Source organism: Phyllobates terribilis, unplaced genomic scaffold (genome assembly GCF_046119375.1).
Source record: "Phyllobates terribilis strain yellow unplaced genomic scaffold, ASM4611937v1 Scaffold_2__4_contigs__length_985480577, whole genome shotgun sequence".
In the NCBI taxonomy this organism is placed as follows: domain Eukaryota; kingdom Metazoa; phylum Chordata; class Amphibia; order Anura; family Dendrobatidae; genus Phyllobates; species Phyllobates terribilis.
Window position 1 is genome coordinate 340602454 of NW_027362762.1, and position 17830 is coordinate 340620283.

At 45.0% G+C, this 17830-nt stretch overlaps 1 protein-coding gene across 3 annotated transcripts in view; it reads left to right on the forward strand.

Annotated features, from left to right (window-relative positions):
* NF1 (neurofibromin 1) overlaps positions 1 to 17830 on the forward strand; it is a 224132-nt gene that overhangs the window by 28086 nt on the left and 178216 nt on the right. For all 3 annotated transcript variants that reach the window (XM_073664574.1, XM_073664575.1, XM_073664576.1), the window contains exons 4-9: positions 2656 to 2846; positions 4341 to 4447; positions 4590 to 4657; positions 9080 to 9155; positions 9400 to 9557; positions 10387 to 10560. In XM_073664574.1, coding sequence (XP_073520675.1) covers positions 2656 to 2846; positions 4341 to 4447; positions 4590 to 4657; positions 9080 to 9155; positions 9400 to 9557; positions 10387 to 10560 — 774 coding nt within the window. The remainder of the gene's footprint in view (positions 1 to 2655; positions 2847 to 4340; positions 4448 to 4589; positions 4658 to 9079; positions 9156 to 9399; positions 9558 to 10386; positions 10561 to 17830) is intronic.

Consider the following 17830-nt stretch of genomic DNA (forward strand, 5'->3'; position numbering starts at 1 on the left):
CATAATGTGAATAGTGACCTGCTGAGACATAAAGCCAGCTGAATATTCCAGAAAAATATTAATATATTTCAGGGTACTGTTTTTCATTTCCATTTGGCCACATGGAGCATATCTATAAGTGAATTTACATTTCCCTTTGCTTGCATTGTATTCATGGGTGGAAGGGAGGGAAGAAAAGTGCAATGTGTTTTCTTACTGTCCGTCCTGTAACAGCTGATCTTGTCATTGCCAGACAGCAACGATGGCTTTTGCAGGTGTTTCCTAGTTTAATAACCCTGGACGAACTTCCCATGGGACACCCCTTCCGTCTTTCCGCTCATATGATGCTGCTATTCCAAATTTCTAAGGCCTTATCTTGATGTTTCTTTTTATTTCTACCATGCTAAATAATGCAAATTTGTGCTTGTGATAATTAAACATGATATTGCCCGTAAAATAGAATTTAATGATCTGAACTTAAACCAGCTGATTCACATTCCTTTAAAGGGGACGAATGTCCACTTGAATGTTCATTGTAAGTTTATCCTTGGCTGAGCTCTTCAGGCTTTCCATATTTTAATTGTGTAACTGGAGTGTGATCCGTACACTTAAGAGTACAGGGAAGGAGCAAACTTATTACCATAATGTATTTATCTGCATGTTGTGCTCTGTAACCGAAAAAGCCTGTATTCACTGCTGAAGGAAAACTACAATTGGGGTGAGATACTGAACTTTTAGTCCATGACTACATAGTAAAAGATATATTGACTTACAGTGGCATATAAAAGTTTGGGCACCCCTGGTCATTAAAAATTACAAAAAGGAAAATGGGTCGAAAGTTTGGGCACCCTTGGACATTTGTGTGCTCAGATAACTTTGACCAAGGTTTCAGACCTTACTTAGCCTGATAGGGTTATGGCTTTTTCAGTATCGTCGTTAGGAAAGGCCAAGTGACACAAATTTCCCACCTTTATAAAAACGCAGCCTCCTCTAAAAACTGCAGTCATGGGTTCTTCTAATCAGCTGCTTAGCACTCTGAAAATGGTGGAGGCCCACAAAACAGGAGAAGGCTATAAGAAGATAGCAATTCAAGTTGCCCTTTCCACCATTCTAAATCTAATTAAGAAATAGCAGTTAACAGGAACAGTGGAGGTCAACATAACGTCTTAAAGACCAAGCAAAATTTCTGTGAGAGCTGCTCATAGGATTGCAAGAGAGGCAAATCAAAACCCCCGCTTGACTGCAAAAGACCTTCATAAAGATTTAGCAGACTCTGGAGTTGTGATACATTGTTCTACTGTTCAGAGACATGTGCACAAATATGTCCTTCATGGAAGAATTATCAGAAGAAAAGAAAACCTCTCCTGCATCCACACCATAAAATTCAGCGTCAGAAGTATGCAAAAGAACATCTAAACAAGCCTGATCCATTTTGGAAACAAGTCCTGTCGACCGATGAGGTTAAAATAGAACGCTTTGGCCACAATGATCAAAGTTATGTGTGGAGAAAAAAGGGCACAGAAATTCAGGAAAAGAACATCTCACCAACTATTAAGCATGGGGGTGGATCAATCATGCTTTGGCGTTGCGTTGCAGCCAGTGGGACGGCGAACATTTCATGAGTAGAGGGAAGAATGGATTCAATGAAATTCAACAAATTCTTGATGCAAGCGTAACGCATCTGTAAAAAAGCTGAAGTTGTAAAGAGGATGGCTTCTACAAATAGATAATGATCCTAAACACATGCCATAATCCACAGACTACATCAAATCTATCTGGTGCTCTGCTTACATATTCATCTGTATGCTCTTATGACAGCTCACTGATCGTTCACTGACCTGCCTCTTATTTTACCTTGCTTCACTACTGGATGCATTATGTAAAATAGGAGGCAGGTCAGTGAAGGCACAATGAGCTGTCATAAGAGCAGTGTAATGTCGCCCACCTGACAGTGTATGTAGTTTACTGAGCACTATCCTGCTGACAGGTGCGCTTTAATGCCAAAACAAACTTTTGATTGTTATTCAACTTATTGTTAAATAAGCGATGACCCTGGGGGAAGGCTAAAGACACCCATCAGAGTTGAGCAAAATGATTTATAGGACCCTGATCCAGCAACCATGTTGGTAGTCTGTGGCTGCCATACCAGAGCTTTGCAGACATCACCTGCGCCTCTTCTGAATAGTATGCTCGGTGTGACATCATACTGTACCTGCGAAATACTCGATGATGTGGCACCAGGCCTGCTAATCAGAAGAGGCGCTGAGATTCCATCAGGTAGCAGTAGGCTCTGCTAATCAGTTTACTCAACTCTGATATCCTTTGATCACAACGTGCCTTCATTGATTTCAAGGGTGTGGTGTATTACTCCATCCATTTGTAGTGTAATCCAGACCTGATGAGGACAAATATCCCCTCATTGGTAGCAGCAGATCATGAGTTCTGAAGGGACACAATGTGCATTGGGCTTGTGAAGCTAAACGGTTTTAAGCCCACCTTGTGTATGTATAACCAAAGTATAAGGCCACTAATATCTTTACCAGATGTTCTTTATTTTCCAAGTTTCAGGATTGAGGAATCAATTTAAAAACTTTGCTATATTTGGTTTTGCTATTAAGTCCTGTAAACACATACTTATTCATTTATTTCACCGCAAGAACTTTTTTCTCTTTTCAGCAACCAAAAGACTGTATGCGATTGGACGAGACGATGTTTGTTAAGCAGCTGCTACCTGAGATTTGCCATTTTATTCATACCCATCGAGAGGGCAACCAGCACGCGGCCGAGCTCCGGATTTCTGCATCAGGAGTCCTGTTTTCGTTAAGCTGTAATAATTTCACTGCGGTTTTCAGTCGTATTTCTACAAGGTGTGAGCCTTTTCTAGTGATTGTTTGTAAAAAGTGATGTGAATTATTACATGGGGAGATAAGAATGGTACATTGTTGTGTTGGGTGAAGGAGTTTGTCCTGTTTAATATTTTACTGTTCCACACTCCTCCTCCAATATTGCCTGTCTGCTGTTGCACCAATCTTTGTTTAATAGGCTGCAGCAGTGAAGTTATGTCAACAGTTCTAGTGACCGCTGCAGACAATCCTTCGTGCTGTTCAAATTTGCGCAGTCACAGTATTCATTCTAGTATACTACACAGTCAATGCATGCTCTATGCATAGATATCTTATGTATCTGCATTTCGTCTATTTTCGGTCAGCCGGCCCACGCAAGCGCAGGGCATCAACATTAGCTTACCATCTCCTACTCTTATTTCCTTTGCTGTATTTGTATGTGTGTGCTTCTGAATTGATCCGCTCTTGCGCAATACATCTTGAGTCTGTGCGTGCGCCATGTTCGCTTGCGTAATGAGGTATACTGTACTGGCCAGGAGTTTGCCCTTACTAGACTAGTACATAGGTACTTTGGAACATGTGCTTACCTCTATACCGGATATAGTCGCTGAATATACAGACATTTCCCTTTCCTTCTGAGGGCTCTCAACCACCAGTAACCAATCATTAAATTTTATATCCTATATATTTATTCTCTTGTCTGATTTTCCTTATACTTCCCCTGATGAAGCTGCAACATGCAGCGATACACATGGGGTCTATTTTCCACTTACATTTAGGCTATTCTTCAGATCACACAGATGGTATATTTAGGGTTTGTCTATTTGGCTTTATTTTCTATTTATTGACGGCTCCTTTATATATGGGCTTATTTTTAGCCCATTAACCTTATCTTATGCCACTTATCTGGATATTTACCACACAGTTATACTACTTTTGGATATTGCTCTATTCGATGGTATATAATGGTATATAGGTTATCATTTATTACTATATTATCTGATTCTATTTCATTCTTAAAAGAAAAAAAAAGGGGTTTGGTACCATGTTAACCAGTTGAAAAGCTTTGGAGACTTCTTAGATCTCTTCATCATGCATGGTATAACAAAGTATCTGAACAAGCACAAATATATACACAAAAAGAGCAGAGACATAACATAATAAATGGACATTTGAAAAAACAAACAAACTTGAGAATGAATAACACTTTCTCCCTTACTAACGAGAAAGTCATTGAAATTATGGTAACAATTTTGTGACCGGGCTGAAATTTAGTGAAAATAGTTTTTTTTTTGTAATTGTTACTATTCATGGCAATTAATGACTTTTGCAGTTTTCTGCAATTCATCAATCAAACTTGTAATCTAGAGTTAATGCAAAATGGAACTATAAAACTGAAGCAGCAAAGGTAAAAAACTAAATGTGTCATCCTCATCTTTTGGGCACCACTGTACATTTTGGGGACTTCTGTGCATTTTATGGCAGTTACATTTTTTGTTCCTCTTTTTTTCTGTGAAGGCTACAAGAACTGACAGTTTGCTCAGAGGACAATGCTGATGTTCACGATATAGATTTGATACAGTACATCAATGTTGACTGCGCAAAACTTAAAAGACTTTTGCAAGGTTAGTGGGATGAGAACTCTGTATGCCATTGATTACTGATTGTGTGCTGTTTTGTCCCTTAAGGCAATGCAGTAATGTGATAAACTGTACTAGTACAACCTTGATATCTTGATTTTTTTTTTTTTTTTTTCTTTTCTTTTAGAGACAGTCTTCAAGTTTAAGACGCTGAAGAAGGTGGCACAACTGGCAGTTATCAACAGCCTTGAAAAGGTATAAAGTAATGTTAGGCTATGTGCCCACGATGCAGAAATGAAGCAGAAAATTTCTGCAGCATTTCTGCATCTCCCTGGCAGAAAAAACGCATGCAGATTGTACATGTGTTTTTCCTGCGAAATACATGCGGATTCACATGCGTTTCCGCATGCGGATTGACAAGCGCTTTCCAAGCGATTTTAGCATCACTTGGAAAGTGCTTGACAACTAGGTCACACTATATAAATCCATGCAAACAGCATGGATTTATATTGTGTGACCCGAGAGAATGGTTAAAAATAAAAAAATAAACCTATACTTACCCTCTGATGGCCCGGCGTGTGTTGCTGCGCTCCTTCCTGGCTGCTAGCTGATCACGGGACACTGCACTGATAGACCTGCCGTCACATGACTGTGACTTCACCGCAGGTCCTGCCCGCAAGCACAGGGAAGGAGACCGGGGGCCGTCGGAAGGTGAATATAATCTTTATTTTTTATTTTATTCTTGTTATTACAGTTTCTATGGTACCTGGATGTGGAGGAGAGTCTTATCTTTTCCACACTCGGGTACCATCCGCACATTAGAACGCGACAATTACGCAGGTACAGATGCAGTCTTGCGGAATTGGCGCGTTCTAATGCAAGTCAATGGCGGCGAAAACGCAGCGCTTCCGCAAAATAATTGGTAGTGCTGCGTTTTTTTCCGCAATGATAATCCGCAGCGCAAATTTCCGCAGCATGTGCACAGCACATGCGGATTATCATTGGGGAACATAGCAGGCCTTCTACCATGCGTTTTTAATGCTTTTCCGCAGCTGCAGAAATGAAATGTTAAGCAGGCTATACACATTAATCCTGCAGGTTTCCACAAGACTGGATGAACATTTAATGTTCTATTAGAGTTCATCTTACATTGTCTGTGAGATATCAGGGAAAATGAAACATTTGGATTTGTGAAATTTCAACATGCTTATCCATTGCCGCCAGACGCGTCTGATGCTGCCAGAGGCAACTTGCAGAAGCTCTTAACTTCTCCCTATGTAGAACAGATGTACACTTGGCCGAACCAAGTTGGTGGAGTATCTTGTCAGCCAAATGGTAGGCAGTTATTCAAGCTGTATGGCCTCCTTAGAGGTCTGGGCCAATGATCTACAGTAATGACTGAAAGTGTTGGCACCCTTGAAATTGCTCCAGAAAATGAACTATTTCTCCCAGAAAATTATTGCAATTACACACGTTTTGTTATACACATGTTTATTTAATTTGAATGTTTTAGAACAACAAAAAAAGCAGAGGGGAAAAAAGGCAAATTGGACATAATTTCACACAAAACCCCAAAAATGGGCCGTACAAAATTGTTGGCAAACAACTTTGTTTCAAGCATGTGATGATTGTTCAAACTCGCCTATGGCAAGTAACAGGTGTGGGCAAATTCATACCTGAAACCAGATAAAAAGGGGAGAAGTTGGCTCAATCTTTGCATTGTGTGCCTGTGTGCCACACTTAACATGGAGAACAGAAAGAGGAGAAGAGAACTGTCGAAACACTTGAGAACCAGAATTGTTGAAAAAATATCAACAATCTCATGGTTACAAAGTCCATCTCTAGAGATCTTGATGTTCCTTTGTCCACGGTGCACAACATAATCAAGAAGTTTACAACACTTCGCACTGTAGCTAATCTCCCTGGACCCGGACCGCAGAGCAAAATTGATGAAAAGGTTGCAACACAAGATCCAAAGAAATTCAAGCTGTCGTGCAAGCTCAAGGTGCATCAGTGTCAGAAAGCTGGGTTTGTGTCCTAGGCCATGGGTCTTCCAGCAGGGCAGTGACCACAAACATACTTCATGAAGCACCCAGAAATGGATGACAACAAAGCGAGGGAGAGTTCTGAAGTGGTCAGCAATGAGTCCGGATCTGAATCCTATTGAGCACCTATGGAGAGATCTTAATATTGCTGTTGGGAGAAGACACCCTTCAAATATGAGAGACCTGGTTTGCAAAAGAAGAATAGTCCAGCATTCCAGGTGAGAGGTGTAAGAAACTTGTTGATGGTTATAGGAATCGATTGCACTTGTTTATTCCAAAGTGTGTGCAACCAAATATTAAGTTGGGGTGCCAACAATTTTTCTGGCCCATTTTTGTGGCATTGTGTGAAACTTATGTCCAATTTGCCTTTTTTTTCTATTTTTTTTGTGGTGTTCCAGTATACACCAAGGAAATTAACATTTGTACTTCATTTTCTAGAACAATTTCAAAGGTGCCAACACTTTAAGCCATGACTTTAGATGACCAATTCCTATGGTAGGTCATCAATATTAGATTAGTGGAGGTCTGACACCCGGCACCCCCAATTATCAGCTCTTACATCCAGGCACTGCCAGAGTGGATAACAGAGTTTCGTTCACTATGAGGTGCTTGTTGCTGAGAACTGCAACTCCGCTTTTATTCAAGGGAACAGGAGTTGAGCTGTAGTTCTTTTCAGCGTCCACTATACAGTGAAATGAGCTGTCATATTCCGACTGTTCACTGTTTAAATATGGCCACCACCATAGCTGATAGCGGGTGGTGATAGGTGTCATACCCCCACTGATCTGATATTGATGACCCATTATAATCCCTTTAAGGGTTCATACTCATCTGTATATAAATCAAACGAGTCCAATCCGATAAAAAATCGCACGGCACATGGGCCACGCGTGTGCCATCTGATTTTTACGCACCCATCTCATGGAAAACCTCACATTTCATCAGCTGAGTACAGTAAATTCACAGTGTGACCCATCAGAATTGATAGATGAAAGATGTCCAAGAGATATAGCTTACTGTAAATGTATATTGCTAATAAAGAAATAAAAGTAAAAAATGGCGTGGGGTCCCCCTTATTTTTAAATACCCAGCTGAGGGAAAGCTGACAGCTGGGGGCTTATGTTATTATTCTGGGAAGAAGCCAATATCCATGAAGCTTCCCAGGCTGTTAATATCAGCTCACAGCTGTCTGCATAGCCTTCACTGGTTATTTAAAAAGGGGGGACCCAAAAATATGACTTATTTTTAATAACCAGTGAAGGCTAAGAAATCTTCGGGCTGATATTAATAGACTGCGAAGGGGTTATGGATATTGTAAGTTATCGCAGTTCACAGCCGATGAACTGCAGTAACCTTACTGACGTCAGCGCTAGTCAGTGCAGCCGGATTCACACGCTACTGTGTGTTCCGGCGGCCGTTCTGAGCTTACTGATTTCTCCGCTCATCACTGCCTCCGGATGTAGCAAAGATGGAGATCGTCGTGGGACCTCCTTTTTATGGATTTACGGTGGACCCCTTTGGATTATTTTTTAATGGTATTAAATGGGTAAAAGAGGGTCAGGGAGTGCTTTTTACAACTAAAAGACTTTTCTGTGTGTGTGTGTTTATTTCTATTGATTACGGGGTTAGTAATGGGGGTGTCTAATAGACACCTCTCCATTACTAACCCCTGGGCTTGATGTCAGCGGACATTACACAGCTCACATGAACCCCAACACTGCACAGCACACCAGGGCAATCGGGAAGAGCCGAATCTAAGCGCTAGAATTGGCGCATCTAATGGATGTGCCATTTCTGGAGCGGCTGAGGGCTGTTGTTATTATTCTGGGAGGGGTCAATTTCCATGGCCCCTTCCCAGCCTAATAATATCAGCCTGCAGCTGTCTCCTTAGCCTTTGCTGGTTTATAAAAATAGGGGGGACCCTCACATAATTTCTTTTCTGGCACCCCCCTTTTTTAATAACCAGTAAAGGCTACGCAGACAGCTGTGATCTGATATTAATAGCCTAGGAAGCTTCATGGATATTGGCCTCTTCCCAGAATAATAACACCAGCTTTCCATCAGCTCAGTATTAAAAATAAGGGGGACCCCACTCCATTTTTTTAATTATTCATTTAATAGGTTTAATAGGGCTAAACACCCTTTAGTGCCATGTGAAAGGCACTAAAGGGTGCTAGTTTATTATATGTAGGGGGCTTGTGACATTAAATATCTACAGAATACCTATCCTATTTATCCTATTTATTCTTTCTATATCTGTATGTAAGATTGCCTTATTAGTTTGTAAACCAGCTTTAAATGACATAGAGAATTACTTTATGTAAAATCTGATGTTAAAAATCTATTACCTACGGATTGCATATGCATGTAATATGGATGCTAGGTGAGAGAAATCTCAGTGTACTCGCATGACACTCGTCCTACTTTTCAGGAACCACATCGGAGTGATTTTATTTACGCTAATGAGTGTGAGCGCCGAAAAGAATGATTTGTAATAGTTTGTCTTTATTCCATTACTTTTATATTCTCAATTTTTACTCTGACCTAAAGCAGGCTAATTTCATTATTGTGATGGTAAAGTGATGTGACTTTTTAACAGGTCAATTTTATCAGCTTTTCATGCATTTTGCAGGCATTCTGGAATTGGGTAGAAAATTATCCTGATGAATTTACCAAATTGTACCAGAGACCTCAGACTGATATGGCTGGTAAGACCTCATAGAATAATGAATTTACACACCAAGCATATATAATTTTCACAACTTTCAGCGAATCTGTTGATGATAGATTCCCATAGGCTATTGGTCGTATTCTGAAGTTTATTGTGGAAGAAACTGATTTGAAGCCTGTTGGAACATATAAATGGACATACAAAGATGGTCTGATTTTTTAGGTTTGTGTACTCTGAATGATTATGGAAATAACATTTTTTGTTATTTTGTGTTCTTCCAGACTGTGCAGAGAAGTTATTTGATCTGGTGGACAGTTTTGCCGAAAGCAACAAGAGAAAAGTAGCCGTGTGGCCCTTACAGATAATTCTGCTAGTACTTTGTCCTGAAATTATCCAGGATATTTCTAAGGAAGTTGTAGAAGAAAATAAAATGAACAAGGTAAGTGGGTGCAACCATAGTCCCATGATTATACTACAAGTTCATTTAGCCCTATAAACTAAAGGCATTGCTATATTGGGGCTGTGATGCTGATTAAGACGATACCTGATGTGAAGGGATCCCCTCAATGGCTGCTGAATAACTCGCGTTATGAAGTTTTCAGAAAATAACATCTTCTGTGTTCCAGTGTTCTTCAAGGCGGAACATGGGGGCAGGGTCTTCTTGTTCTCTGCCCTCTCCCTTCCCCCACCTGCCTCCTTTGTTTCTTGTGCAGGTCACTGCCTCCTTTTTAAATTCAGAGCCGCTGCCATCATTGTGTGGGTGGCGCCTGCGCAGTGGGAGCTGGCCTCCTGTGTGCAGGACTTCAATAAAATGGCGCCGGATGTGGCACATGCGCAGATTGAGATTTCGGCTCTGAACTGAGCTGAGATCTCGATCTTTGCATGCGCCGCCTCCGATGCCATTTTAATGAAGTCCTGCACCCACTGCGTACCATACAACTGTGCAAGAAACAGGAGGCTGGTGGGGGGGGCGGTGAACGAGAAGAGGACCCTGCCCCCACGTCCCACCCTGAAGCACACAAGGTGTAATTTTCTATGAACTTCACAAGGTTTAAGCAGCCGCTGAGTGGATCCCTTCACATTGGGTATCATATTAATCAGCATCATAGTGCCATTATGGGCATGCCTTTAGTTTATAGGGATACATCCTACTGACAGGTTTGCTTTAAGCTGATTACTGTAAAACCCCTCTGGTCACCTCTACGTACATGCAATTAATTGTAAACTGTAATTTGTTACTTTAACGCAAATTAAAACTCTATTTGCAGAAACTGTTTCTTGAAAACCTCAGGAAAGCTTTAACGGGGCATGGAGTAGGAAAACCACTGACTGAAAGTGCTGCAATTGCTTGTGTCAAGTTGTGCAAAGCTTCCACATATGTCAATTGGGAGGATAATTCAGTCATATTTCATCTTGTCCAATCCTTAGTTATTGACTTGAAGGTAGGTGTGACTGTACCAGAGTGTAGACTTGAGTGATACTTTGTGATATTGCATGCCATGAATCTCAACACGGTCACGGTTCGGCACACAAAATTGACAGGACTGTCAACAAAAATCTGAACCTGCTGAATTTTTGTTCACAAGTCACATGTTGTATGTCACTGCTGTAGACCTGCGTGCTTGCCATGACTGTGCTGTTGAGCAGACTAGCACATGGCTAACGTTCATAGAAGACTTATGTGCTTCTAAACGGTGGTATTCTAGTGTAAGCGATTGACTGTCAGGTTCATGTCATCTAAAAATAAACATTTTAAATATTGAAATATACAAAATTGAATCATCCCCGTTTTCCCCATTCAAAGTAAATAGTGTTGAGCGAGCGTGTGTTGTTAACTCTCTCGGCGAGCATGCTCGGGTGCTCGTCGAGTATTTGCGGCGTCCTTGGTATCTGTTAGTGCTGCCGCAACTACATGTGTCACGGCTATTAAACTGCTGTGACACATGCAGCCGCGGCGGCAATAACATAGATGCCAAGGACGCCGCAAATACTCGACGAGCACCCGAGCATGCTCGCCGAGAGAGTTAACAACACACGCTCGCTCAACACTAAAAATAAACAATAAAAATGTAAAAAATAAACATGTTTGACATCACGGCATCCATAAAAGTCCAATTTTTCAAAATTTAAAATGAACCAACCTGAATGGTAAACTCTTTATAAACAAAATAAAAATTGAAATGTCACAATTGTTTTTTCTTTATCGCTTCATTGGGGGACACAGGACCATGGGTGTATACTGTTGTCCCTAGGAGGTTGACACTAGCCAAAAAAAGAAATAGCTCCTCCTCCGCAGTATACACCCACCTACAGGCACCAAGCTCATCAGTTTAAGCTTAGTGTCTGTAGGAGGTTAACCTGGATCCTAACAGATCCAACTCTGTTGTGTTTTATTAAACCTTGTTCTTTATTTTTCAGATACAGTTCTTCAGGGTTAACAAGGAACACTGCGTCCCCTGTTATCACCGTTCTCAAGCGACCAAGAGATTAGTGTGGCATCCCCCACATTGCCCACTCTCGGACCCGCTGGGCAAGACCTATCCCCTGTCACTTCCAGGTGTCTCAGGGTGATTCCCGGTGGCCAGTCCTTGCCTTTTCCCCACCCCAGCCCCCTCCTCGGAGCGGCCTGGGAGGGAGATGGTGGTCTCTGTGGGTGACCTTCCCCCAGATTCTGGGGTCGACACGGTCTCCTGCACTGTCCAGTACCGGTCAGTGCGGGAAGGAGGAAGAGCCAGGATCCCCCTTATCCACGGAGAACTTCCTGTGACCATCCTCAGAAGGGGAGAGGAAGAAGAGGTATCGGGACCTCAAACAAAGGTACAATCCCTCCCACTCCTGCTGCCTTACAACCGCAGCCCCCCAGGCCCAGAACACTGGATATGGACACACAACGGTTACTTGCAGCGCTTCCCTGGCCACGCCCCCTCTCCTCGCATCTTCATGGCGTCCCCCACAGCATGGCGTTCCCCACAGCCCATCCCCTTCCTTCTAATACTTTTTGCGCGGCAAATCTGCCCGCGCTTTCTCCGTCGGGGGGCGTCTCGGGTGGGGCATTCCTGTTACCGGCGGGTATACGCCCTCTCCGGCAATCGGCCAATCAGGGCTGAGGAGCAATGTGATGCTTCCGCCACGCCCACAGTTGTCCCGGGGACCTATCAGCGGCTGGGTTCTTAAGCCCGCCCCCTTTCCTTCCACCTATCAGAGCCTCGGCTCCCCTAAGTCACTCAGGACAGCACGCTCTGCTCCTGCCCAGCCCCTCTACGCTGTTCTTCATTCCTGGCTCCGGCGGCACCTTTCTGCCTGCCAGCTTCAGCCCCGCACCTCCTACAGCGGCTCGCTTCAGCCTCAGCTCCGGAGTTTCCAACGGGGGATACTGGACCGTGGATATTCCAGACCGGGTAGGTCCTGCCCTGGCACCGACACACACCTTTCCTGCCCACAGGCTCCCTCCTCTGCAGTATTCCTGATTAGGCACATTTTCCCAAACCCAGGGAGCTTTCTGTCCGTCCCGCTCACACAGTCACATACTACGCCTGTGCTTTTTGCAGTACTAAGTGGCCCCGCGGGTCTGACAACGGCTTTCTGCTCGACCTGCAAGCCTCCCACCATGCTGGCACCCCAAGATTCCCCTGCCGCCCAGGACGATGTAACTCTCCCTCCTCCGGAGTGGGCTGTTGCTATGTCCCAGTCTGTCTCTGACCTCTCCAAGGTATCTCAAACTCTGGTGCAGGTCCTAGAACGCTTGCCTATGTTATCCACGGCCACCAGTGCTCCGAATGTTCCCACAGATGATTCGCAGGCACCCCTGCCCCCTCCTCCCAAGGGCAGACTGAGAGCAAGTTCTCAGAAACGGACTCACACAAGTTAGTCTTCCAGCTATCCAGACTCCAAAATGCTCCCTGCATCTCGCACCTCTTCCCCAGAGGTCGCTCCGGGATCTGACACAGCATCAGATTCTGACTCTGGATCCAACACGGACCAATATTCTAAGATCCAGGACATGGTTGATAGCCTTATATCAGCCGTCAATCAGACTCTGCATGTTAAAGAGGACGAGAGCCCTTTTCAGGACGACTGTTTCCTTCAAGAGAATTAAGCGCCCGGCTCGCACCTTTTCTAACCATACAGAATTCGACGGTGTCTTTCAGAAACAGTGGGAGCATCCAGAAACAAACAGTTAGACATGCTATACCCGTTTAACCACGATCGTGTCAGCAAATGGACGGAGTCCCCATCTGTGGATCCTCCTGTCTCTCGGCCAAGACTGGGCTGTCTCTTTCAGACGGTTCCTCCCTCAAGGACACTACGGATAGACAGGTTGAGGCCTTGGCTAAGTCAGCCTTCGAGGCTGCTGGCACCTCCCTGTGTTATTCCTTCGCCTCAACTTTGGTATCAAAAGCAGTCTCCGCATGGGCCAAACAGCTTAGGCAGTGCATCCTAGCAGGGGCTTCCCCGGATGATCTGGCTGACCTAGCGGATCAGATCGCCCACGCAGGGAAATATATGCTCACGGCGTCCCTTGACGCCGCTGCCTGTTCAGCCCGCGTCTCTAGCAATATCATTGCTATACATAGAATTCTTTGGTTGAATGCTTGGAACGCCGACCCGGCCTCCAAAAAAACATAAATCTCCCGTTTCAAGGGCTCCAGGCTGTTTGGGTCTAAGTTAGAGCTGATCATTTCTGATGCCACTGGGGGCAAGAGCACCTCCCTTCCCCAGCCGAGACCTAAACGCCCCTTTCCTATGAGATGTTCCCTTTAGTTCTGGTCCTTTCGTCAGTTCGCTCAACCGGCCCCTCCTCTCAACAGGACCGTACCCCAGCACAGCGAGAGAGACGTAAGCCTACCTTTAGGCCCACTCTCAACTGGCGCCCAAAGGATCGCTATTCCAAGCCCTCTGGATTCCGATCACGATCCAACAGATTTTCCTCAGCATGACCTGTCACTCCCACCTGGGACTTCTCCCAGGGTGGGCGGCCGTCTACTTCTGTTTCGAGACTCTTGGGTCTCGGCAATAGAAGACGCCTGGGTCAAAGAGATTGTGACCTCCAGCTACAAGATCGAATTCAACGCCATGCCAAGAACTCGATTTCTCAGATCCCGCCCCCTGCATCCATCTCTGCTTCCTGGTTTCCTTCAGGCCATTGCCTCCCTTCTGCGCTCAGGAGTCACAATTCCAGTCCCCCTTCAGGAAAGGTTTTCCGATTTTTTACTCCAATCTTTTCGTTGTTCCAAAAAAGGGCGGCTCACTACGTCCGATCCTGGACCTCAAACAACTAAACCGACAGGTACGCATCCGGCACTTCAGAATGGAGTCCCTCAGGTCTGTAATCGCCTCGATGGAAGCCGAGGAATATCTATGTTCAGTGGACATTCAGGATGCGTATCTTCACATTCCAATCTGCGCACCACAACAGAAGTTCCTTCGATTTGCCTTCCAGAACGCACATTACCAGTTCACTTCTCTCCCCTTCGGGCTTGCCTTCACCCTGAGGGTTTTCACGATGGTAATGGCAACGGTCATGGCCATTCTATGAGCCAGGGGGATTGTAATTATCCCCTACCTCGACGACCTATTGATCAAGGGTCCCACATTCAGGGACTGTCTCCACGGTCTCCAGATCACCTTGAACACACACTCTCGGTTAGGCTGGCTGATCAACACAGACAAATCCTCCTTGGTCCCATCTCAACGCGTAACCATTTTAGGGATGCAGTTCGACACGACCCATGCCCGGGTCCTTCTCCCGAGGGAAAAGATAAACTCCATCGGGGGATCCACCTTCTTTCCGACTCAAGTCCACACTCTTTTTCGCCTATGCATGAGTGTTTTGGGAAAAATGGTGGCAGCTATGGAAGCAGTGCCGTTTGCCCAGTTCCATACCCGGCCTCTTCAACTGGCCCTTCTGTCGGCATGGGACAAGAACCCTTCATCTCAAGATCGACGCATCAGGTTACCTCTTCATGTGAGAAGGTCATTAACATGGTGGACTCGTCCCTCTTCCTTCAGACCCGGGAGGTCATTCCTACCACTTCGCTGGCAGGTGGCCACAACCGATGCCAGCCTCATCGGTTGGGGAGCTGTCTTCCTTCGCCACACGGTGCAGGGCCGGTGGAGTCCCCACGAAGTCTCCCTACCGATCAATATCTTGGAGATAAGGGCAATTTACCTGGCGTTGCGTCACTGGCAGGATATTCTTGCAGGGATCCCAGTCCGCGTATAATCGGACAACGCCACGGCTGTGGCGTACATAAACAGTCAGGGAGGAACGCGCAGCAAGTCCGTCTTGAAAGAGGTGGCAAGAGTGCTAGTTTGGGCCGAGAACACAGTTCCGGCAATCTCAGCAGTCCACATTCCGGGGGTCGACAGTTGGGCGGCCGACTTCCTCAGTCGACAGGGCCTTGCCTCAGGAGAATGGTCTCTCCATCCCGAGATGTTCCATCAGATTTGCTTGTGATGTGGCACGCCGGACATCAACCTCCTGGCGTCTCTGTTAAACTACAAGGTTCCATCCTTTGTAGCCCGGTCCCGCGATCCCCTTGCGATCGCTCAAGACGCGCTAGTCATATCGTGGTCTCAGTTCCAGCTGCTCTATCTTTTTCCCCCTCTACCATTGATCCCTCGAGTCATCAAAAAGATCAAGACAGAAGGAGTACCGGTAATTCCAGTAGCCCCAGATTGGCCCAGACGCGTCTGGTACGCAGATCTAGTAAACCTGCTCGTCGACTCCCCCTGGAGACTACCAGACCGTCCGGACCTCCTCTCTCAGGGGCCTATTCTTCATCAGAGTTCTCGTTCTCTGAATTTAATGGCATGGCCATTGAGGCCGCAGTGTTGAGGAAGGCGGGTTTTGTGGACAACGTCATCCAGACCCTAATTAGTGCCAGAAAACCCGCAACCTCGCGCATATACCACAGAACCTGGAGAGCCTTTTTTTCGTCACTGCGAGAAGGATCTACTAGCTCCCATGTCCTTTTCGTTACCAGTCATTTTGGCCTTTCTTCAGTCTGGTCTGGAAGCGGGACTCTCTCTAAGCACTCTCAAAGGCCAAGTTTCGGCCTTGTCCATTCTATTCCAACGTAACTTGGCTTTCCGTTTTCAGGTCAAGACGTTTCTACAAGGGGTGGCTTACCTGGCTCCGCCTTATCGCCCCCCCGGTGGATCCATGGGACCTTAATATGGTCCTAAGCGTCCTCCAACAGCCCACGTTTGAACCCATTCAGGACATTTCAGCCTCTCTTCTCTCCTGGAAGGTGGCTTTTCTGGTGGCCGTTACCTCTATTAGGAGGGTTGCAGAGCTCGCAGCCCTCTCATGTCGGTCACCCTTTCTGGTCTTCCATCAAGACAAGGTAGTGCTCAGGCAGGTGCCTTCCTTTTTGCCGAAAGTAGTCTCCTCTTTCCACATCAATGAGGACATTGTTTTGCCTTCTTTCTGCCCGGCCCCAGTGCACCCACTGGAGAAATCCCTGCATAAACTGGATCTGGTCAGAGCTTTACGTGTGTACCTTTCTAGAACGGCTTCACTTCAGCTTTCGGACGCCCTGTTTGTCATCCCTGAAGGGCGTCGCAAGGGCCTTCCTGCTTCCAAGACAGCCATCGCCTGTTGGATACGTTCGACGATTTTGGAGGCATAGTGTGTCTCGGACAAACCTCCCCCTCCGGGCTTAAGGGCTCACTCCACCCGGGCGGTGGGGGCCTCTTGGGCTGTTCGCCATCAGGCTTCAGCTTCTCAGATCTGTAAGGCCGCAACCTGGTCTTCACACCTTTTCAAGGTTTTACAAGGTCCACACTTATGCCCCAGCTGATGCCAGTCTTGGGCGGAAGGTTCTGCAGGCGGCGGTTGCCCGCAGTCAGACCTAATCTGTGGCTATCTTTTGTTCTCCCACCCTAGGGACTGCTTTTGGACGTTCCATGGTCCTGTGTCCCCCATTGAAGCGATAAAGAAAGAGGAATTTTTGTACTCACCGTAAAATCTCTTTCTTGGAGCCTTCATTGGTGGACACAGCACCATCCCTGATTTTGGGCATATGTCCAGTTGGCCCTGTTGGGCATCTAATTTAGTTTTACGGGTTGTGGCCCGTTGGGCATTGCATAGTTAATTATTTTATGTTCCTCCTACTGCTTTAGTCACTAACTGGTGAGCTTGGTGCCTGTAGGTGGGTGTATAGTACGGAGGAGGAGCTATTTCTTTTTTTGCCTAGTGTCAACCTCCTAGCGACAACAGCATACACCCATGGTCCTGTGTCCCCCAATGAAGGCTCCAAGAAAGAGATTTTACGGTGAGTACCAAAAATCCCTCTTTTTTTTCCCCTTGGATCACTACAATAAGAAGCAATTAAAGCTTTGTTTTTACCCCAAAATTGTCTCAATAAAAAAAGTCCTCTCGCCATGCAAAAAAAATAAACCTTCACAAAGCTTCATTGATAAAAAAAAAAAAGAAAATATTACTTATTTCAGAAAATGCTGACTAGAGAATTTTTTTTTATTTTTACATATTTTAACATTTTTTCACTGCTATAATGGTAATAATATAATGAAAATGATATGTTTGATATTGACGCAATGACACTGACTTAGAGAATCCTACTGCCGGTTCATGTTTACTGTACAATGGATTCTATAAAAACCAAACCCAAAAAACAGTTGTGGAATTGTGTTTCTTTTGCGCAATTGTACTGCACTTGACATATTTTCCTGTGTTTTAGTATATTG